Genomic DNA, 23,187 nt, shown 5'->3' on the forward strand with positions numbered 1-23,187 from the left:
CCTCACTGACCACATAGATCTCACAGAGACAGATATACAATAGACAGGTGCTTAATGATTTTACTTTGAACTTTAATAAATCATTTCTACTTCTATAGAGAATTTCTCTGAAGCAAGAGTCTGCTTTCCAAGAAATCCTCACTATCACAATCCTCATTTTTATTATTCCTGTAGCTGATTCATCTTCGAGAATAAATGGTATGAGGAAACAGTCACTTATTTTGACATGTGGTACTTCAAATCTACTATATGAAAGTAATAATGCAGAATATTCTTACACATGGCTGCTCTTTAGATCCTCTCCTTTGCTGCTGGGAAAAAAATCATGCTACTCAGGTATACAAAACCCTTGCTCTGTTTAAGACTAGTGTCATTAAGGCTCTCCAGAACTCTGCAACTGGAAAATATCTAGCACCTGCACCTAGACTCCTATGCAGTTGGCAAGATGACATGCACTGAGATAGGGACCTCAGCTAGGATCATGAAGCTGGGGTAACAGGTGTTAAGGTTTTCCAAAGTGGCAAATGATTTGAGAAAACTACTACAGTCTGTATGCTCAGCACCAATCTAGCCCCATTGTCTTCCACCTAGATGATGGTTAAATGGTGTCCATGTGCTTCCATGTTGCTGGCCAAGGAGGAGGTCTAGCGACATTCTTCAGACAAACCAGTTGAGCAACCTTTTCACAGTTTTAAGTCAACCTCATCTATAAGTCTCTGTGCTCCCATGAGCTGGTACGACCTCAGGACAGGAACGAGCTGGCAGCCTGACAAGGGCACAGACTCACCCATTAAAGACACCTCCGTGTTTAGAGAAGAGACAGAAACGTTGATTTATCCTGTAGACAGTAGTGCAGTTTGCTGCTTTGGCATTGTCCAAATGCTTTCTGACAGTACACCCAAATATTATAGCAATCAGTAGCACACATTTCTTAAATGATGTAAACAACTCTCAAAGTAGGTATTCACACTAGGAAGGGGGTACAGCAACCTTCTGCTTTGGTGCAGCCTTCAAAGCCTCTACATCATTGTACTGCACCAGAGTGTAACTGTGCCAGTTTGAGCACAGGGAGATACTGACATCTGTCCATCAACTGACAAATGATCAAGATGAGGCAAGAAGAAATGGTACCAGTTTCAAGTGAATGTAGATACAAACATTTTCTACATGTCAGATTTTTATTCCTCTATTCCTTCTCATAAGCTGCTTGTCCTCATTTATTCGCAGCTGCAACGGATAGAAACACATGCAGTGAACTTTTCATCTTTTTTCATCTCTTTTCAGTGCCAATGTATGCAGCAGGCAAAAAATTATCAATTTTCCCTCATATGTTTGTTTAAAAAAAGTTTTTTATTTCAGAATAGAATGAATATATTTGACTAGAAGAACAATATACCTGCAGCAAACAAAGGGCACATGCAAAACATTATGAAAACAATAAAGAACTAATTTTCACAACATCCAGATGAAGACAACTCTTGTTAATATCATTCAGCAACATCACACTAGAGAAGGAAGAGCTGTTCTGAATTAAGCCTGGATTCCACTCAGGATTGTGCAATTCCCAGCTGCAAATGAATTACTCTGTGAATAGGCCAGTTTATTATTTAAGCAGTGAATGTTGTTGTCATAGCCCCTAGGAGACCAGCCAGGACTCAGACAGCCATGTGAGCTGCTGTACAAACACAAAGTGACCTCTAACCACGAAACCTCTACTGACATATCATACCTCAAGATTGGTATCAGTTTTCAGTTAAGATTTGGAGGGAGATGAGCACAAGTAGCAAGCTCTAAGCTTTGCCAAAAGCTGTTGGGAAATAGGAAGACAAAGCTACTAAAAAGTACCTAGAGTTTTGTAAAAACTCACAAGTCATTTAATTCTCCCCCTCTATCATGTTTCAAAATGAGCAAGGCAGTTCCTCTTGGCAGAGGGGGTGGCCAGCCTGGCCTGGCCTCAGCCCAACGTGGAGATATCCCGCTTCGGCAGGTTTTCCTTGGCAAACGGGGAAACCAGTAGCAAAGGGAAGGTAGCTGAGCTTGACAGCTTGCCTCCACATTGTTCTGGGCCTGCCTCATCCTGGAGAGGCAGAAGCGAATGCTCCCTCATTTGGGAGGAAGGAGAACAAAGTAATTAAATCTTGCTTTTTCCTGCCTTTCGACTCAATTTTCCAGCCTTTCGACTGCCAGCAGAGTTCTGTTTGCTTCCAGTCAACCACAACGACAAGAAAAACTTACTGTGTGCTGCCAGTTACAGGTAGCTTAACAGTATCTACCTTGCTCATGGCAGGGTCTTCCCTTCCCTTCAGGTCTTCAGCCTGCAAAGCTCAACTAGGGGAACTGGTGGAATTAGGCAGATGTGTGCGGACAGTCAGACTGTCAGGCAGATACAGCTATCCTGGTTAAAGGGGGCTAATGATACTTGAGACAGAATACCCACAGAGACCCAAATCATCACTATACTAAGCTGAAAGGGATCTACAGGACTACGGCAGGGCTTAGGCGAGAGCCTCTGGGCAAGCCTACTAGAGTGCAAGCTACCCAACAGATAAAACACTGGCCCAGCAATGCCCATTTTAACATAAAGCCGATTTACACATCCACAACTGGGCAAAAAGTCACAAACAAGGAGCAGAGGGCAGGTCTTAGCGTAAGTTTTGTTGTTTTATTTTGTTTCCAACTGTAGGAACGGTATCTCTCAGACATCCAAATAGTGTCCCTTCCTTCCAGTGGTAGCAAAGTGGCCTTGCAGGTGAGTAATCAGATAACTTGCCTTTGATGAGGGAGCAATTTTATCTCTCAGGCTTTGCATTCCTTCTAGATATTTGCTTGCCTGGACTGCCTAGCTGGCTGATTTCCTTTTTAAATTTGAGAAAGGTAAGCAATGAATACTCAGGGACCAGAATGATCAGTACTGCATAAAAGTGGTGCTGCACCATTCAAGTTTAAGTAATGCAATGTCAAGAGGACTTTAGCCTTTGTCTTAAAGAGCAGCAGTGGTATTACTGTACTTACAAGTTAGTTACCACTGCTATGCCTATATATTACTGACACACACAGACACAGTTACTGAAGTCTGTTCTATTTCAGCATTAACCAGCTGATTTCAATGCAAGAATGTCAGCTGAAACAAAACCTGTTGTAGCTTTAGTTACAATTGTCAAAGGGTTAGAATTTCAGGCTGGAAATGGACTGAACCTGACTTTGCTGCCCCCTACACCAAAAGCAAGCAAAGGCTAAGTAATAACTGATGAGTTTTGGTGCAGTAACTAACAAAAAATTAAACAAGAAAACTGATTCTCTTAGTTTGTTTTGCTCTTTCCTTCCATAAGGTATCATCCGAAAAGCCTTTCTAGGAAAACGTGCAGGAAAAGAAAATAAATCAATTTCAGATCAAATCAATCAAAAAAGAAAATAAAAATCAATTACTCCTCCTGGGGCAAGCAAATGCTAAGTGATTCCCCATCTTAAAATTTGAGCCTATTAGCTATCTGTGTCCTAATTTTTAATTGGACAAAAATGATTTAATAAAAAGCAAACACACGAACATTGAAGCATTCTGGTCCAAAATCATTGCCTCTGTTGTTGACATGATTCAGCTTCCAGGAGGACAAAGATGTTAGTTTGCCCCTAACAATATTCAAAAAAAAACAACTAAAAAAAAACCCACAAAAACATCCAAACAGCAGATAGCTTGTTTTCCTTTCTGTTCCCTAGATTTTTGTTCCTCTGGCACACTGAGTAATCCAACAACAGATATATTCCTAATGGGCGATATGTACAAAGCTTAAAAGGAGCTCACAGCATTGTGTGTGCATTAACAGTCTAACAATAGTACAATACTCCATTATGGGTTTTAATAGCCCCAACTGGCAAAATAATACGATAGGAAACTTTAGTGTTTACGCCTTAGCAGCAGCAGAGTGGCAGCCTGCTCTGCTCAGCTCCTGCACAGCTCTGCCTGTGAGCAAAGGAAACGGAGCCCCCATTCTGCCTTTCAGCATAGCAATGCTGTGTCATTGTGTAAGTGTCGGGAAGAGATAATCCTTCGTAAGATCTTTACCACAGCACTTCCATGGTTGTAAAGGAGGGAAGACTTGCAGGCAAATATTACAGGATTGAGAAATTTGCACACTGATCTAAATTCTGCCTACATACCCGTAGCACTGCCCTTGAAAGATCTCTTTGTAATACAGCCTAACACCGTCTCAGCTGGCTGTGGTTTAGAGAGAATGGCTAGAGCCAGGAGCATGAGCTGCAGCAAAAACAGTTTTCACACTTGTAACCAACAGCTTGCTTTCTTTTTTCCTCATTATCACTCTGCAGAAGATCATCTACATAAAAGCAAAAAGCCAAAACAAAATCATATATGGGTCCACCTAAACATAGCAGGCCAAATATTTCTCCAGGTATATTTCCATTCATCCTAGTATAATTAACTGTAGATCAACAAATCCACGGTGTTTAGACTCTGTCCAAAGTTGAGTAAAAAGGATTTTTTCCTGTTTATTTTCAACATCTTTATTTGGCTGTTTCCAAAACATAGCCAAATATTGAGGATTGCAGTGATGACTTCCAGAAGCTAAGAAATAATACCAGTAAGAGAATCAATGCACTCTTCCTCAATCATTGCCAATGGCCTACAGAGTCTTTGGCCTGACCCATTTTGGAGTATTTTCTTATGCAATTTATTAAATTGTAAGGCTGTCCGCAAGTTAGAGGTGGAGGCCTTGTGTTTCAGTCATGCTGAATAGATGGTTTACCACAGATTTGTAGTCTGCCCTTTGGGATTACTGTGATGAATTCTTATTTCTTCCCCCATCAGTGAAAGCGAGAGTAGTATTTTCCCTGTTGTTTCGCAGGACAGCATTAGGGTAAATACATTTTTTCAGTGCGCTCAGACTTCACTGGAGTGAAGCTCATACAAATCTCTAGCTAGGCAGTATTTGTTGGTTTTTTTTTGAGGATAAAGCAGAATGAACTATTCAAGACAAACGAGTATGGGTGGTAAAATCGGACTGATGATTCCAGTTGAAAACAGCCAGACACAACAGGCCAATGCCACCACAGTAAGTTTACTTATACCAGGTCCTAAGAACAGGCTATCAAGGCTTTCAACTTCTGAGAAATCATAAGGGCAGTAAGTAGCAATATTCCACCAGAAAGAAAAGCAAGATCAGTGAGGGCAGCAAATGTGAGAAGGAATGAAGTGGGGAGGAAGAGACATATTTGGTAATGCAGTCTTTCTGCAACCACTTGGATGTTACTGAGAAACAAAATTAAAATATTCTCTCCATCCAAGGTAACAGGAAAAGACATGCAAAGCTCAGCTGTAAATACCAGAACTATCCATTGTGTAGTGGAGAGCAGTTTTCATAAAGCCTGCGATTCTGTTTTTCCATGAAGCCTATTATTTCATATACTTTTCCATGCTTGAGCAAATACTCCTTTCAATGTGTGCAAGGAAGCAATACTTATTTTGTAACTGGACAGACACAGTGTTTGTAACGGGCCATTTCTGTTTACTTGCATGCATGCCCACCTCCTCTTTCCTCATGCAATATCAATGTTAATAAAGTTGTGACAACTTAAGCTTTTTAGAATATTACATGCATTGGGAGCCAAGCTGTTTGCATTGCTTCTCTTTTTGTTGTTTTCAGTAAGTAACAAAAAGGAGCTGTCTGTTCGGTATCTTGTCAATACATATCATCAAAAAAAATTATGAAAATCGGGTAACATTTCTAAGGGGGAAAAAAAATAGATAAGACCACTTAAAATCCTTGCTCCTGAACACTGCCGGGGAAGCAGGAAGATCCATCAGAAAGGATTTTCAAGTCAATCACATGATTGTGTCTGCACATTATGTATAATTTCTCAAGAGTACATGATATGGTGTTAAAATCTTTGAGCACAACACATCCTAGAATTACATTCTTGCTGGCATTAGTGCAATTTTTGCACTGCTGAGGAATCCTTACAAGGATTTCTGTGTTCTGATTTCTTTCTGTGTACCTGCAGCCATTGCAAAATTAAAGGGTCTAACATCATCATTCCAACACAGCCTTCAGGGCTGGAAAACTACTAATACTTCCGTTTCTCTGCTTATAAACTGCCAAAACCAAATCACTATCATGGAAGCTTAGAAAAGATTAACAATTCCTATATTGTATTATGAGGTTGATCCTCACTACTTAACACTTATGTTCAAACTCAGTGTTTTGTACTAAACTGTAAAGATTCTCTTTTACTTATTCTAAGCATGTATTTGTGCAATATGACAGTAAAGACTTTTTATGTCATTGTAATTATTACATGATGAAATCAGAACCCATAATGTATGAGATGCTTTTCTAGTTAAAAGTGAATGCATGGCTCTGTTCCAAAGAGACTTGATGCTAAAATAAAAAAGTAAACAAAACCCCCGCAAATCTAAACCAGACAGATAAAAAGAAAAATCAAGTGGGAATAACTTTGCTACAGGTAACTGTACACAGCAGTATACTTCTTAAATACGTGAGTAAGCCTCATTTTTTTTTCTCTCTTTACAGCAAAACAGGTAAGTTTATTTGCTAGTATTTGTGTCAGGTACCCAGCAACAGCATTCATTTCCAGTTCAAAGATAAGCAAATTAAGAGAAGAAAACAAGCGCACACAAAAAAATGCATTTTCCATGCCATCTCCAGCTCTCTCTCTCCTTTGTTACAGATAAAGTGAAAATCATACAGATTCTTGCATACTAAGAGAGGGAAGAGGGAAACACTTTCAGCTCCCAAAGACGACACAGGACAGCACTCAGCTCCTGGCTATCAGAGACAGGGTGCTACAACAAACCTTTCTCTGGTGCCTGATGTTGCAGGTAAACCCTTCTCTGGGCCAACGGGGCCTCTATTTCACTCTCACTTCTTGTGCTGGGATGTAAGAGTCAAGTTTTACTGATAGTGTGTGGGTGAGGAGAGCACTTAAGCAATTATTACAGGAGTCCTGATGGCATAAGAACTATAGCATCAACACTTGAGGGTGAAACCCCCTCAACAGAAAAATGCATAAAAGCAATGCCCAATTTTAACGTCAAAAATTATGTCTGTTAAAAAACAAACTCACCAGGGTACAGAAGATGCATTGGCATTGTGCTATTGTTGTCATCTGCTCCACAGGATATTCGCCAAGGCAGAGCTTGCAGGACACTAATGGGTCAAGTACCAAGTCCCAGGTAGGCCTGTATCTTGCTGGAGTCATTGCAGAGCAGTCTGAAATAAACAGATTATTACTCCATCACCTCCTTATGTTGATACGCCGTATATTTTTGTGTACTGCAAACCTCATTGTTTGCTGCTGCCTGCTAGCTATTTGGAAATAAATATGATTGGTGATGGCTAATCTGACAGTTATCGGCACATGCAATAGGCTACGCATCCCTGCCTGATAGCATATGCACATAGAAAGACGAAAGCAGGAGGAAAAGGATGTAATACACTGATAAAATATCAAGAGACCAAGCAGGAAACATTCTTAGGTCACAGTCTTTGTTTAACATTACACACTAAATATCTCACTCCTAACTTCTGCCATTTTCCCCACTAGTTATTACCTCTCTTTCACCCACATTCATTACCCATTCCTTAAAGTATATTGCTTAAAGTCCCCTCCTGCCACCCAGGTCAGATTTACAGAGTATCCTTCATGAATCAAGCATCTGTTATGCTCTTTCTCCAGCATGATAATACTGCAACTGGCCAATGCAGCCAGATATTTCTGTTCCTATGAGCATGGCAGATTGATCAGTTTGCTAAGTTAATTTTAGAAAGAATGATGAATATGAGTATCCTCAGAATTTCCCAGCCTGCAATTTTCTCCCAACCCTTGCTATATGCAGACAGCGCAGCTTCGTTGCAGCAACAAACTACTGAGGCAAATACAAACACAAGTGTGTGCTTTATTTAATACCAGATGATATAACACCTACGTATTACCTTCAAGACAGCAATAAGATAGGACCATGTCATACACTAGACATAAGGGCTCAGGGGCCAGATGGAGAGTTGCCAAATGACCACCCAGCACAGAATAACTGTACTGCCACAAAGAGGAAAACTACTTTACAAGCTACACACATACACACATATACAATCAAACACATCTAGGGTAATTTCTGTAGTATATCCAGTCTTAATGCCATATTAGTATCATTTTGCCACAATGACATCAACCTTTTGAAAGTGGGAGATCCACATCCAAAGACTGCTGAAGGGTCTACATCATCTCACCACTCTTTCCTTACCAAGATATGCTGGTTCCCTGTCTTCCCCATAAAGGCAGTGACTACACCAACTGTGGTAACAATCTTTTTATTTGCACTTACAGAACTTATTTTGCTTAGATCTATTTGTGAACTTCCTAAGACCTCCAGAACTGCAACAAATATCATGACTTATATGCCTTTCAGACTACGCTTAGGCAGACATTCAAGGAAAAGATGGCTTTTTGCCCCAAACAAATCACATGGAGAGTTCAAAGAAATGTCTGTGAAGTCCAGGTCTTTGATACTCAATTCACTGTGCACATGACTCCACCAAGGTCTCTATAAACTCTCTGAAACAAAGTGAAGATTTTAGGTGAGCTCTCCATTCAGTCTAACCTCTTAGAAAACGCTCTTTAAAAGGTACATGCAAGACACCAAAAAAGCAACGCTTAATCATATTTATTTGTAGTGCAGCCATCCAGGAGAAAAGAGAGAGGGGAAAGACTAAATCTTACTTCCAGTGATGTTCTGGGTCGCCTCCACTGAAAACCCCCACACTAATTCAACACTCTTTCAAAGGAAACATAGGAAATAGACCTGAGCAACTACATGTGAATAATGTCTCCCAGTCATGATATGAGATGTGTTGAGCAGTCTTTTCTGAGACTTTAATATGAAAATCTGACATTGTGATGTGAATTAAAACCCAAGATTAAGGATATTAGACCACCTTACTCTAAATTGCCACTGCTTTATCCTTTAACACAAAAATCAGCTAAAACAAGTCTCTCCTTGCAAACTCAAATTTATCTGACATTTACAAAATGACATAAAGTATTTGAGAAGCAATGACCACAAAATCCAAAACTAACTCTGTTTCTATTAGTCTGAATGTCCTTTGCTTGTCCTGCCCAGTTTATTGCACGTTATAATCTGCTGCTTATAGCCACAAGCAGATGAAACTAGGAGATGAACAATGAAGAGGGATAAATTTAAATTAAGGATATACTTGCAGGCATCAATCAGGTCAACAGGCTAGTATAAGTTTTATGATGACGATGTAAAATCTCACTCAGTTCGGACTAAAACCTTGTCAAATGCAACACATCAATACAACATACTCCAGACAAAAAGCCCAAACACACACTTATTCAGTGTTTGTTAATAAGTGATAATATGGGGTAAAATTTAATCTTTCAGCTCCAATTCTTATACTTGCTTGCTGTTCTCTAGAACAGAGGCCTACTGGTCTTGCCATGGTAGTTCCTCTTTTGCAGCACAACTATACTGCAAAAACATCTCATTTGCAAACATTTCCCTTCCTTTGTCTTCTCCTTTCAGCAAAGTTTAGTTTCTTTCGAACTAGCATCCCGAAGGCCAGCAGAAACTGCCTGCCCAGTCGCAGTCAGTACGTAGTCAGTGGCTCCAACTCAGCAGTGATGACAACAGAAAGCAAAAGCAGACTTCCAGGTTCAAATGGCAGCAGGCAGCACTGCCTCTTTCTGCTTACCCTTCTTGCCAAACTTGCCTTCTGCTGACACTGCAGCATATGCTGCAGACGACGATTACCTGCCTGCATTCGTAGGGGAACATTAAAATATATAAATAAATAAATACTTAGTTGCTTCCTAAGCCTCTAACAAGAACTTATCACTTGCTATCATAGAAAACAAGACCCACATTGCCATATTATTATTATGTCACTATTTGAAATGGAGTACAAACAGCAGAAGACAACATTGCCTCATTTTACATCTTTCATTTTGGCCTATTGAAGTCTTATATATACACACATTTATTACAACCTGAAGTACTTGCTAAATCTAATTTAAAATTATCTTTGCTTTTAGTAATGAAATATTACATTCACTAGCAAAAGAAAGAAATATCTCTTGCCACTGATGGCATTAAAGGAAGGGTGCAGAGATCTGTCAACTAGCCTGCAGGAAAATGTCACAGAACATCTACCACTTCCCAGTGGCGTGAATGTGTCTGTTACATATTCCTGGAAAGGAATATAGGACATTCAACTTCTCAGAGCACAGACTGAATCTTGCTTCGTGACCATCCGGCACACTGTCGTAACTAAATAAGTTTGTGTTTACATTATGATGCATAAGAAAAATTAAGAAAAAACACACTCCCAAAAGAAGAGAAGAAAACACTTTCAGTCAAATTTGGAGCTTTCAGATTAATTCCCCTAAATGTTCCATAACTATTGTCTCTTATGATTTCAAACTGTATTTTGATGTTTTCTAGTGATATGGCAAGCTTTACTTAGAAAGTAATGCAACAGCAAAAAGAAAGAGAGGAGGCAACCAAAAGGAGATCTGGAGGAAAACAAAACAAAACAAACAAACAAAAAACTGAAAAACCACACACTGAGGTACCTCTGTGCAGAGAATACCAGTTACAGCACTAGCCTGTAGAAAGTTGTGTCTCATGAACTGGTTGACTGCTACAAGGCCCCAGGAAATACAGGTAGTAATGGAATACAACTATAGTCTGGGTTATCAACATAATGACACAAATGTATTTCAAACGCTAAAGGTTAAGCTCCTACCCAGCAATCCACCTAACTGAACATATTTTACCCCAGTATATATTTATTTAGATTTAGTGTAGATTATCAAACTCAGTACATATAATCAATGATCTGCAGGCCCTGATGCTAACTGTAACAGCGACCATTATAAGATGTGGCAAACCAAAATAGAAGTCAGCCTTAAGTTCAGACTTGGAACTTTACTACCATCAAGGTCAACCTTACGTACATAATTTTGCAGAATGTAGTCCACATCTGTTAATACTGAATTTGTAGAATATGACAATACAGCATAATTTCTAGAACAACATCCCAACAAAAGCTGGGAACAGGAATCACAGGAAATAGCTTATGTAATAGTTTATTCAGCACTATCTTTTCATACATAATCAGCAGGCTGACAGTTTAATTCTGCAAATGCACCATGTGCACATTAAAAAGAAACCACTGCATAAAGAGATGAAGGTGACTGAAGTTTTGTTGCTGGAACAACATGTTAATGTATTTAAAACATAACTGTTATGCATTATATAAGATGGACATAGAAGGGAAAGGAGCCTTTCATTATTTCTGTACAACAATTAAAAACTTAAAAGATTTAAAATGAATATAAACTGGAATGCTGGATTGTAACCCACCTAGGTTTCGGCCTATGTTCACAGACTATGTTGTTAGGTGAGGACAAATGGCAGACTGGTCCTTGATGAATCAAGGACAGAACCATCCCTTCTTTCCTTCCAGGCTTCTGACAGTTGAAGAAGAGTATGAGGTGAAAACAGTAATGTGACTTTCTGTTCCATGCAAGTCCATCAAGAAATTATAAAAGGGTATGAATTTTTATTGCAACTATGGCACTGCAGAGTCAAACTGCAACTACATCAAGTTAACACTGCATTGACATATGACTAGCTGGGTGAGAAAAAAGTGACTAGAAAATATAGCTGAATGAAGTTGTCATACACAGTGTGCTTTCACTGATGGGCCAGTTTCACTAAGCAAATCTCATAACAGAGCTTGCGGCAGAACTTAATTTTTAGCTTTACAACAGAAATGGGTTTAACTTCTCAAAGTAGGCACTGAACACGGGCTTCAGAGCCCTTTCCTCCAAGATGGCTAGTTAATCACGTACAGCTCAAGTCACCTGCTTTAAGGAGTTTTCTTAATCTAAGACTACATTTACTGACATACTGTGGAAAGCAGCTCTTACAGAAATCAAAGGAAGGTAATCAAAGGAAACCTATTCACATGGTATTTAAAAATTGGTTCTCATTCCTATTGTCCCTCTTTGTCAAAGTAGTTCTAGTTAAAATAACCCAGGCTACACCTCTTCCAAAAAGAAATCAAACGCACTTACTATAGAAAGCTATTCCTACAGTTTCTCCAAATATTTTGCTTATGAGAGGGGAAAAAATGCTCATTTGCACAGTGGATTCATCTGCACAAAGGATACTACATTGCATTCTGCAACTGGCACTGGCTGCCAGATCTATAAAGTCAATAATTTTGACCCACAGTAACCTAAACAATTCTGAGCCTTCCTATATAGCCACAGCTGCAGCTCATGGCGCATGTGACTTGACAGCTATCTTCAAGATCTCCGAGTTAGCAGGAGACTAGTTTATATGATTCAAGTTTGTGGCTGAGGGTTTTCAGTGAGGCTCCTGCAACTCAGATTTGCTTCCCTCTAGCAGAGTTTGAGCTTGATGCCATTTGCTCAGTTCCTAGGCTTTTCCAGGGATTCGCAGTAGCATTATATAGCTAGGGAAATAAAGAAGTAGTCTGCATGACAACATGCAGTCTAATCAGTAAGTACTTTTTGCTAATGTTACTAGTTTCCATTTTGTCATTGTACCATGGGCTTTCCGATAAGGTCATTTAAAAGCCCCTATATAAAATAAAAAAATGAATAAATTCATCCACTAAGTAGATTTTATGCTTATAAACTTTGATAGGCAGACTTAGTAACTCTCACTTATCAATCTCGGTTACTTAATGGTTCCTATCACTGAGTTAGCTTTCTGTCTCAGTATCTTCATCTTCAAAGAACTGTTTGGAAGGTAAAATAGTATAATTCTCTGTTAGACGTCAGGCAAACTAATGCACAAAATACTGGATTGTATTTGTATGTTTAAGGATGACTAGCCTACATTTCCTTGGGTTCTTAAATCCTGCAAATGCCAATCCGTTTTTTAAGGCTTCCTCATAAATCTGATCCAAAAATCAACTGTTAAAGTCCATCAGGTATTTCTCATTATTTGAATCCTCAACAATCCCAACCGGTAAAGCTGGCTTCTGTCATCAGATCTGAAATATTAGAAAGGTAATAGTCAACTTCTAGATCTGTGGATATATATGAAAATGTTGCCTATCAAATGAATGGGCGGATGGAGGGCAAAAGATACTATGGAGACACTCCTCCCCCCTCCCCCCACACACAAACCCACTACAAAAATACAAATTCTTAAAGTTCCAATTTCTAAAGGATACTAAAAACAGACATGTTAGAACCTCATCTGTCCAAAAGACAGCCGCTTGCAAGCTGGGATGCCGAAGTTATCTCACAGTGCAAGATCCTATCATCTGTTCTGCAAAATACAGCCTCCACGTAGTGTGACAGGGCCATATACTTTTATGGTTTTGCATCTTCCTGTGTTGTTAAGCAGTTCTGGTGCTGGTATGGCTTCTTAAAGCACTGCTAAACTGCGGCAGCCTGCAATAAACATGGTGCGGCTGTAGGCACAGAACACAGTACTCAGAACACGGTACTCAGAACACCGTAGGCAGTGGTGAAAATAAGCTGTGGTCAGGCAGAAGGTAAGGGGCTGGAAAAAGATGTGGGGAAAATATATATATTTTGATAAAAAGAAAAAGAGGGCTGAGACAGCAAAAAACCATAGGAAAGACAAAGAAGAAATGAGGAGAAAGTAGACGAAGAGAGCATTTCTCCTCATTTGTTCCCAGAAGTGCATTTTGTGATACAGAGCACAGTAATAACTGAAGTAGAACTCCACTACATTATGTCCCCAACATACAACATCCCAAAGAGCTCTACTACACAATGACAAAGAAAAGGAGAGAAGCAGTAGTAATAAGGAATGTTGCTCAGAGTTTATATCAAGTTGATGTTCGCTATCCAAGAGATTGTAGGAACCAGAGCAGCAGAGCACCTTGGGCAAGAGCTTGGGACTCCCTGCACCATCCCATTGCCCAGCACTGGGGCTCCAGGCCCTCACTTCACCTCAGGACACTGTCTCAGCAACCAGAGCAAGAAGGCCTCAGGACCATTTGAAACCATTAAGCCAAGATGTTCTGTGCTTTAAAAGAATCTTCTTCCACCTCCAAGTAGGAAAATTTTCCTCTTCATGCTGGAGAAAAGCCTAGATGCTGTAGCAGAGGTATTTGTTGCCTGGATCCGAAACCAATGTGGATGCAAGACAAACATTTCAGAATGGACAGAATGAGACTGCCCATCTCATCCGTTTGCCTGGAGAGTCATGAACTCCTCAGACCCACATTAAAAACTTTCATTAATTCCAGCCAATTTCCAAATCCAGTTTAATGCAATGAACGACTACTTTTGAATACTAGGACCAAGACCAAGTCACAGTCTATGAATTACTGTGGCAACCACTAAGCCCACATCAAAGTGTGGAAGAACAACGGTTAAATCATTAAGTGTTGAAGTGTTTAAGCTCTGTAAATATTTCAGGGAGAAGAAAGTAAAGTGCATCCAGAATCTAGGATGTAAGATTTTCCACCTACCAAGACTGACACAGCACACACTATTGTTCTTCTCCACAGATTTCAACAAACCAGAAATACGACATTGAGATAGCAGTTTGTGAGACAAACAGACCTCTGAGATCAAGCATAGAGATTAAAACAATTTAACAGCATCGGCGTCATCAGCAAAAGGAACAAGAGTTCAGAACAAAACTGAATCTTTTTCCACTGACCACTGAATACAACAAAAATGATGTAATCATTCCTGAAAGGAATTATTGCATGAATATGCATTTCAGCAGATGCCTAAGAAAGTGCTGGCAGCAGCCAGGAGACAGAGTGAAAAAGAAACATCCTGTTGACTTCACTTTTTTGCATATCTAAAAGACAAAATCAAAAACAGTCAAACTCATTTTCCTGAAAACTGAACGTTTTCAGATTTTGATTCTACTAACAGAAAGGAGATACGTTACTAAGCTTTCATATTTACAGGATTTTCTGCAACTTGTAGTCACCATCCTTCTTAAAACAATTCATGCTCAAAACCATGGGTACCAATAGCTATGCAGCTAGAGTTTACTGGCTAAATAATGGCAGCTCATGATGAACTTCAAAAGCCAGCTTCCAAATGCCTGGAAGTAACTAGCAGATATATAGCGTATATTTAGGTAGTACCTAACAATGTCTGTCATAGACTAGGACCTCAGTGTACTCAGTGCTATGGCAGGAAAGGCATAGTAATTTTTTAATACAACTTGCAGTTGTAAATCCTGCTCCAGATATTCATGTGTTTTCTAGATCTCTACGTTCCCGTTACAGTCATGGGCTCTAGGTGTGCTGGCTTGTTCTTGAAGTTCAGCAGGCTGTACTGACAGGAGCTCTACTGCTGACTAGTGACCCAGCATTTACCTTCATGTGGACACTGCATTTAAAATATCTTAAATCTGAGATTGATTCCCACCCTCTTGCTGGTCCTAACACCCTCACAAGAAAAGGAGCCTAAGGTGGCTTGATTGGACTTCAACACCTGTAAGAGGTCGGAAGATGAGGTAAGGTGAAGCCAACCTAAAAAAGACTGGTCTTAACTGAAGATAATTGTCACATAAACATGAAACTCAACTGCAACAAACTCCACATGCCAACTGGCAGGGAGAAGTTACTCATTGCTTTCTAGTTTGAGATGGCAAGAGTAATAAGGATACAGACACTTTCACTATGCTTTAGGGTAACATCTTATTTTATTATTATTTTCCAGAAACTAGTAAGTGACCCACTCAAAACCAACTGCTTCTCTTTTCTTCCATCCCCCCTACCATTTTTCTAGGTTTTGATTTTTCTCTTCCCCATCGCTACCCTGTTCTCACTTCCTCCTTTCCCTCCTCCCTGCTTACAAGGAACTGATGAATTAGTGTGCCCTTTGAGCAGCCTGCACAACAACAATAAATCAGTAAGGAGCAGTTTGAAACATTAACACACCACATGGATTTTCTTCTTGACAGTTGGCTCTCTCAGAGCAGTAACAGCTATGTTTACACAAAGCCTAAACAACACCAAGCCTGAGCTCTGTGGGTTTTCCCTCTGTTGGAGGGGGGAAGGGAGGGAAGATAAAAGCCTTGGAAGCTTAAAGCTATAAACCATATTTAAAGCTGTGTCAAACTGTTCAAAAAGTAGAAAGATGAGCAATGGGAGTGGAGTCCCATGACTCTCCTGGTTCCAACTCTGTGATGCCTGAAGAAACCAGCTGAGCAATTCTCTCTGTTCCCACAGTTAAAAAGAGATCAAAATAGTCTTTTACCTTGTAACTGTGTGGCAGCATGTGTGCTCAGTGTTATGGTGAAATACTCAGTGCTGTATTTGCATAACACTTTAGAAGTCTCGGATGAAGGAACAGAGTGCTTAAGAATGAAGAAAAAACACAAACAAAACCCCCAAATCCTCTAATTATCTCACTTGCTTAATACCAACAAAGCTCACACTGTGACAACAGTTCACATCCTAGCTATAAGACAACACATATACAAGTACCATCCCTTCGTACTCTACAACTGTACCTTGAAGATATTTCTGTAGCTGAAAACAGCATTCATCACAGTGGGAAGAAACTGTGTTAGCTTACCCACAGCTAACTTTGTTCCTGTGGCTCAATAATAACAACAACCGAATTCCAGGCAGATATTTATGAAAGACAGCATTTATCACAGCTTACAGTTTACACAGTGAGTTCTCAGCTCCACGCCACAGCTTTGCCCTTCAGAAATTACAGCGTGATTTTTTCCTTGTTCTGAAGAGGTCACCTCCACTGGCAATATTAAGAGGGAGAAGAATGAACACAGCATGCATAATCAATAGGACTAGCAAGAAAACATTGCCAAAGTACAGGAGAAGATCTTCATAGAAAGAAGGAAACTTCATAGAAGTGTTCTGTGCACCGATTACTTAAAGCTATCTAGCAAACAAAAAAACCCTAAATGTATAATTAATCTAAATGCATGGGATGCTGAATTGCTCTGAACATATAGTTCTGCTGCTTGTCTACAGAACTAATGGCCTCTATAATACCGTATCACATTGTCCGTCATATAAGACCCAGAACTGCCCTTCTAGTCTTCAGTGGATGGGAAAGTTCAGTAGATTTAAACTGAATGTTATGGAATATAAATTCTCTCACCAGGTCAGTATGACACACTGGACTAAGCATAAGGAGAGACCTAGCATGGGATTCTGTCTCCCTGAAATAGTCACTTTATTGTTGGCACCTGATGAAGCAGCTTTTCCAAGAGATAATCATGTAGGGTACCTACGCAGTCAACAGAAGGCAAGTGATTTTGAAGGTCTTCAGGGGCCTTAGTTATCTCAGTTAAAGGAGGTGGGAAGCACATGCGTGCATGCATGCACACACACACCATCATCCTTCAGGAGAAATCCTGACAATAAACCTAATGAAATTTAGTCCTGCACTGTGCAAGACTGCATTAAAGAGCAATAAGAAAAAAATATTTTCTTCTTAAGCACCGATGAAACCCTGATACAGTCTGCTCTGCACATCCTGCCAATGGTATCTAGCATAATCAACAGCACTAGCTGCTCAGTTTCTCTCCGTACAGTGCCAAAATCTCAAATCTTTTCCTCCTTCTGTTATCTATTATCCATTTTTGATTTTATGCATCTCTCTCACCAAATTATCAGTCCTTCATATCATCTGATACTTCTCATGATAGAAATAAGTCTCAAGACCATTCCTTCTTACACCTATCAGCACACATTTTACAACAAACTTCTGACCTGACAAATTTGACAACTCAGGATTCAGACATACAGGTCCCTCTCTCCCTATGCTGTTCAGCTCCTATTGCTCATTTGTCTCTATCATCCTAAAAGCTATCTTTTGTCATCTCCTTCCCTATACATACTGTTGCTTCCCTAATTTTCCTCCTGCTTGAAAAATACTGCCCTCTTCCCACCACATCTTCTTAAGCTTTACCATTAACTTAGTCAAGGCATCCTACAACCAAAGAGGAAAGGTCAGATTGTCCTGCCAGGGAACTGACTTGGGACGAATTTTCCTTTTCTCTCAAGAAGGCATTTTGCCTTTCTAAGTACTGTGATAACAGTTTTAATTACATTGTGGTCTCTTTCGGTATCTCAGCCACATTAGCTTGCTGAACAAAATGTTATTTGTTTCCAGGTTTCCTTCTACGTGTTACAGCATTGTATGTTCTAACTACATTTCTCCAAATCATGTCCTGATGGGGCATTCAACCAGTATATGCCCGGACAACAGAATTATACAGAAAACTGTCACTCCCATGTGACGATACCACTAGGGACAGATTCTAATCAAAATGCTATTGTATAGTCAGTCAGATGTTTAATTTGGTCTAGTTTCCTATCTTACTGATTTGTCCTGGTCAAGTTTCTTTCTTTCAAGAAAGATAATCCAAAGAAAATTCTTGACTTTGATCAGTGTGACCACTAAGATTAAGTAATATTCTAACCACTGGATCACGTTTTCTTTTTTAAATTGTAGAATTCCACACCAAAAATTTCTTTTGTCACAGATTTGCCGCATAACTTTGAGCAACTCGCATGGTTTACTTATGCCTCATGGACGGACACATAAGCCGGCTACCATCAGGTAGGCTGGAGGGTGAATGTGCAGCACATTAACTACCCGTGTGCATATTTCCCTTCTGTTCTCCCTCTGCAGATGGAGAATCACAGTATTTGCTGTCTTTCCAAAGGTGTAATGTATTAGCCCCACAACATCGACCAGAGCTCTGATCTTTCACAGTAATATTACTGCTACATAATAATGCTACTGAAGAGTAGTAGTGTTTTTTTGCATATCGAACAAGTTTTTCTGTATAATGCATGTACTTGTTTACTGCAGAGACAGGAAGCACTGTAACACACAAGCTGCGTGTGGCAGAAATGATGCATAAGGTATCTGCAAACAGTGAAGGCAAGAAGACAGAAACCAAAGGACCAAGAAGACAGACATGTACAGAGTGTAGAAAACTTTCACTGCTAATGTAGAATGACTTTCATTGCTAATTAATTCATTTAGTAAGGACAGTAGGGAGCAATGAGGATCTTCTGCTTTTTTAGATTTTTCATATTGTGGAAGCGGCTTGGCTTTTGAGTTACCTAAACAGAAATGATGTTGAAAGAGTATATGCTGAAGGAAAACATCAACTCAGTATAGAATAAATGATCCAAAAGTAACTTAAATAGAAAAGCTTATTCTGACATGATTTTAGCATAATTAATTTGAATTGCAATAAAAATGCATGTTGTCCTACATGTCGCAGTTTGGTTAGAAAGAGAAAAGTCATTCACTTTCACTTTCTACATACCCACATAATTCATATGTTGCTAACATGGGAACTTTTCAGGTTCTGGTTAAGACATGCCCCTACCTTCTCCCTCCCCAAAGTTTTACCTGCCTGTGGTTCTAGGCAAAAGAATCCTAAAATAGTCCTCGCTGCAAGTTTCTTATGGTTATGGTGCTTATCTGTTTCCTGGCAGAGAGCATGCTAGGCCCAGAGATAGAAAACATGTACTTATGATTTATTCTTAGCAGTTTCCCAGCACAGAGACCTGACATGCAGCACAAAATAAGGGAAATTTGAGGAAACTTACCCTGACAAGGAGAAAAAACATTCCTTGGGCAGTTTAAGTCTGTGCCCATCATTTGGGGATTTTATAAGAGCAGCTTGAAAAACACAGAAATACAGGCATACCTCATTTTTCATGCTTTGCTTTACTGCGCTTCACAGATATTGCAGTTTTTCAAACAGAATGTTTGTGGCAACCCTGTGTCAAGCAAGTCTATCAGCACCGTTTTTCCAAACGGCGCATGCTCACTTCCTGTCTCTGCATCACGCTTTGGTAATTCTCACAATATTTCAAACTTTTTCATTATTATTATTTCTATTATGGTGATCTGTGATCAGTGATCTTTGATGTTACTATTGTAATTGCTTCACGGCGCCACAGATCGCAGCCATGTAAGACAGTGAACTTATTCGATAAATGTTGTGTGTGTTCTGACTGCTGCACCGACCAGCCGCTCCCTCTGGCCTCCCTATTTCCTGAGACATGACAATATTGAAATTAGGCCAATTAATAACCCTACAATGGCCTCTAAGTGTTCAAGTGAAAGGAAGAGTTGCATGTCTCTCACTTTAAACCAAAAGCTAGAAATGAGTAAGCTTTCAGGAATAAGGTTATTAAACATTTCAACTAAACTTAATACCACATCTACCAAATTCTCTGCCTCAAAAAATGTGTAAGTAGTTGAATGTAGTGGGAAATCATTTACTCTACACTGATTTGGGTCAGGAAATACCTTTGAAACAGTATTTGTTTGAGCAGTTTTGACTCCTGTAGTTTTTTTCCCTCTTGTAGGCAGCATAAAAATAGAAGCAACCACATCACCTTCTTCACGTTATTTTATTGTTAAAAGATAAATCAAAAAAGCACCCTTAGTAAAGCAGAATTTCACTGGAAAAAAGTTACTACTAAAAAGGCTGTATTCGAAAATAGTAGTTAAAGATATTCTACATTTTCCAGAGGCCACTTGTTGAATATTTTGGATAGTAGGACTCTTTCCAAGTTCAACTCATGCTTTCCCAAACCAAACAAAACTTAAACCACAGAACTCTGCCCTCTCTTCAGCTTCTGGGAAGATCACAGATGAACTCGTTCATTATGGCCCAAGCCAAGTAACATGGTACCACAACAGAAAGAGGAGAGAGAAGGGGGAAAAGAAAAATAATAATTAAAAAAGAAAAGCTCTCAAGACATATCCCCCTATTTAAAGAAAATGCACTGTACTAAGAAATGAATCTTTTTTGGTAAGTTCTGTAATCATTGCTTTCCCCACTTTAATGGCCACCATAGTGTTTCACGTTAAAGAGACAGTGAAAGAGCACCCACGTTGGTCTGACATACCAAGGTAAAATTAGAATCGGCATTTAAAAAGGAATCACGCTGGAGGTTCTAAACTAAACGACATGAATTACAGCCCACTGCTTAAAATTAGCCTTTGTGGTTTGTTTTTAAGATATTCCTAGTAACAAACTCAATCTGATTGCTCTCTCTTGGTTGATTTTATTGCACCTAGCAATCTAGGAGGCCAATAATAGAAATTGTTTAAAATATGGCTGTTAACATCCCCAATGATGGCCTGTTACTTGAGTAAGCTGTGTCTCAGGCCTAAAACCATTCTCTAGATCATTTTTTCCTCTGTTTTTTTTTTTTTTTTTTTTGGGGGGGGGGGGGAAGGGAAGAGGAGGGGGAGGCAGCAAAGGATAGTAAAAGCCCTTGGCTAGAAGTTAAGAGCTTCACAAGCATTTAGCATGCAATGCTTTGTCAACAGTAAAACTAGACAGGAAGAAAACTTTCAGAGGGAAGACACATTTGTCATCTATCTTTTCATTAAGAAAACAAACAAAAAACCCACCCCCAAACACACAAAACCCAAACACTAATAATAGAAAAACCCACTACTGAAGGTCTACAGGAGACACAATATTAGTACAAGAAGGACATGTAGGCCATGAAACATCCAAGGACAGGATTTAAAGACAAAGCATAAACCAACCATGCAGTGCTAACTGTGTGGCTTTTAGCAAATGAATAAAACTAACCATTTTTTTTTTTTAAGTGTCTGATAAAGATGATAGAAGTCAGCAGAAAAATCCACAGTGCAATATGCAAGGAACTGACTATGAAAAAAGAGAATGAGAGCTGGACTTCAGACTGCTGGATAGCAACCCTCTTCCCCCAGTAGTGGGCCGGCAGTACAGACTGAGGGTGTGGGGCACAACTCTTGAAGTGCCAAGTGACAAACCAGACCCAATTCGAGTCTGCAGTGAAAAGGCAACTGAATTGGATCTCCATGTCGTGGGACAGAGTCAATGCCGATACCTGCTCGCAAGCCCTCTGACCAGCCCTAGAAGGACCAGCAGGCCACGGTTCCTGAACTCCAGCAGCAGCCTGGGATGGAGCAGGCTGGAAACCCAGGCAGAGGGGTATGTAGTGCCTGAGGCAATGTAATCATCCTGGGTCACAGACAGTTTGTACCCCCTCCTGCCTTCTCTGCTCTTCGAGTAAAGTGTTGTGTTCTGGGGACATTGGTTTATATTTTGGTTACAGAAAGCATGGCTGAAAAGTGAGTGTTGCACTTGGAATAGAAAGCAGTGAGGTTTGGGAGGGCTCCAAGTTCCTGGAGAAGTTCATGCTACAACCCCTGAGAAAAACTTGCTCCCTTGCAGAGCTCAATGCGCTATTGTGACAGACCCTGCCACCAGCTGCGCTCCCCCCTCATCCCTGGACTTCTGACTGCACATAAATGGGATTCAGCATCTCAAAGTTATGATAGAGACATTAAAAGGAGATCTGATCACTGGTTAATATGCAGGTTACTCAAAGCTGAAAGCTAGCCTTTTGTCAGTAGCAAAGGCTGAAGGCCCAGGGCTGAAGCTCACAAGTCCTTTCTCTGAGTTGCAGAGTTCTTTGGTAGCTTCATTCCTACTCGCAGCTCCTATCCTGCAAGTGACTTTCAACGCAACCCTCAAATTTCACAGGAGAATGAAACTTCATTGAGACATGCAAAAGACAGGCTAGAACTGCAGGGGGGTGGAGGGGAAGGAAGAGCTCAACTTCTGGTTACTGAGTATGGGAAGAAGATTCAGAAAATACTGGGATGAGAAAAAGCATGGAAAGGGTTTTTAAACTGATTTCACCTGGCAAGCAGATGAGATCAATATACTAACAGGAAAATGAAGAACTGGTAATAGAGATAAAATTAATGAAGCCTCAGTGTAAGCCTCAACATTAGGAAGCGTGATAAAAGTTTCTCAAGCATTGCTGTAATGAATTTGTGTATGTGCCAGTCAAAAGAAACTGAACAAGTAGAGGTCTTGCTTGTGAAAGGTCAGGAGCTGACTTTGTCATGCAGCGGCAAGACCCCTTCACATGAGGCAGCCGACTGCTGCAAGGGCTAGTTCTCACCCACTGAACGGAGCAAGGAGAGAGAAACAACCAAGCAAAAAAACCTAAGCTTCATATCCCCAAGTCCATTCACTCTTCCCATCCCTTCTTAACAGAAAAATGGCCAGTTATACACAACCTGGAACTAACTCTTTAGAGAAACAATTTCACACACACACACAGC

General features: G+C 40.0%; 1 protein-coding gene across 3 annotated transcripts in view; it reads right to left on the reverse strand.

Annotated features, from left to right (window-relative positions):
- RNF144A (ring finger protein 144A) overlaps positions 1-23,187 on the reverse strand; it is a 63,334-nt gene that overhangs the window by 20,172 nt on the left and 19,975 nt on the right. For all 3 annotated transcript variants that reach the window (XM_064508491.1, XM_064508490.1, XM_064508492.1), the window contains one exon: positions 7,099-7,244. In XM_064508491.1, coding sequence (XP_064364561.1) covers positions 7,099-7,233 — 135 coding nt within the window. In that variant the 5' untranslated portion in view covers positions 7,234-7,244. The remainder of the gene's footprint in view (positions 1-7,098; positions 7,245-23,187) is intronic.

Source organism: Dromaius novaehollandiae, chromosome 3 (assembly GCF_036370855.1).
Source record: "Dromaius novaehollandiae isolate bDroNov1 chromosome 3, bDroNov1.hap1, whole genome shotgun sequence".
NCBI classification, from domain to species: domain Eukaryota; kingdom Metazoa; phylum Chordata; class Aves; order Casuariiformes; family Dromaiidae; genus Dromaius; species Dromaius novaehollandiae.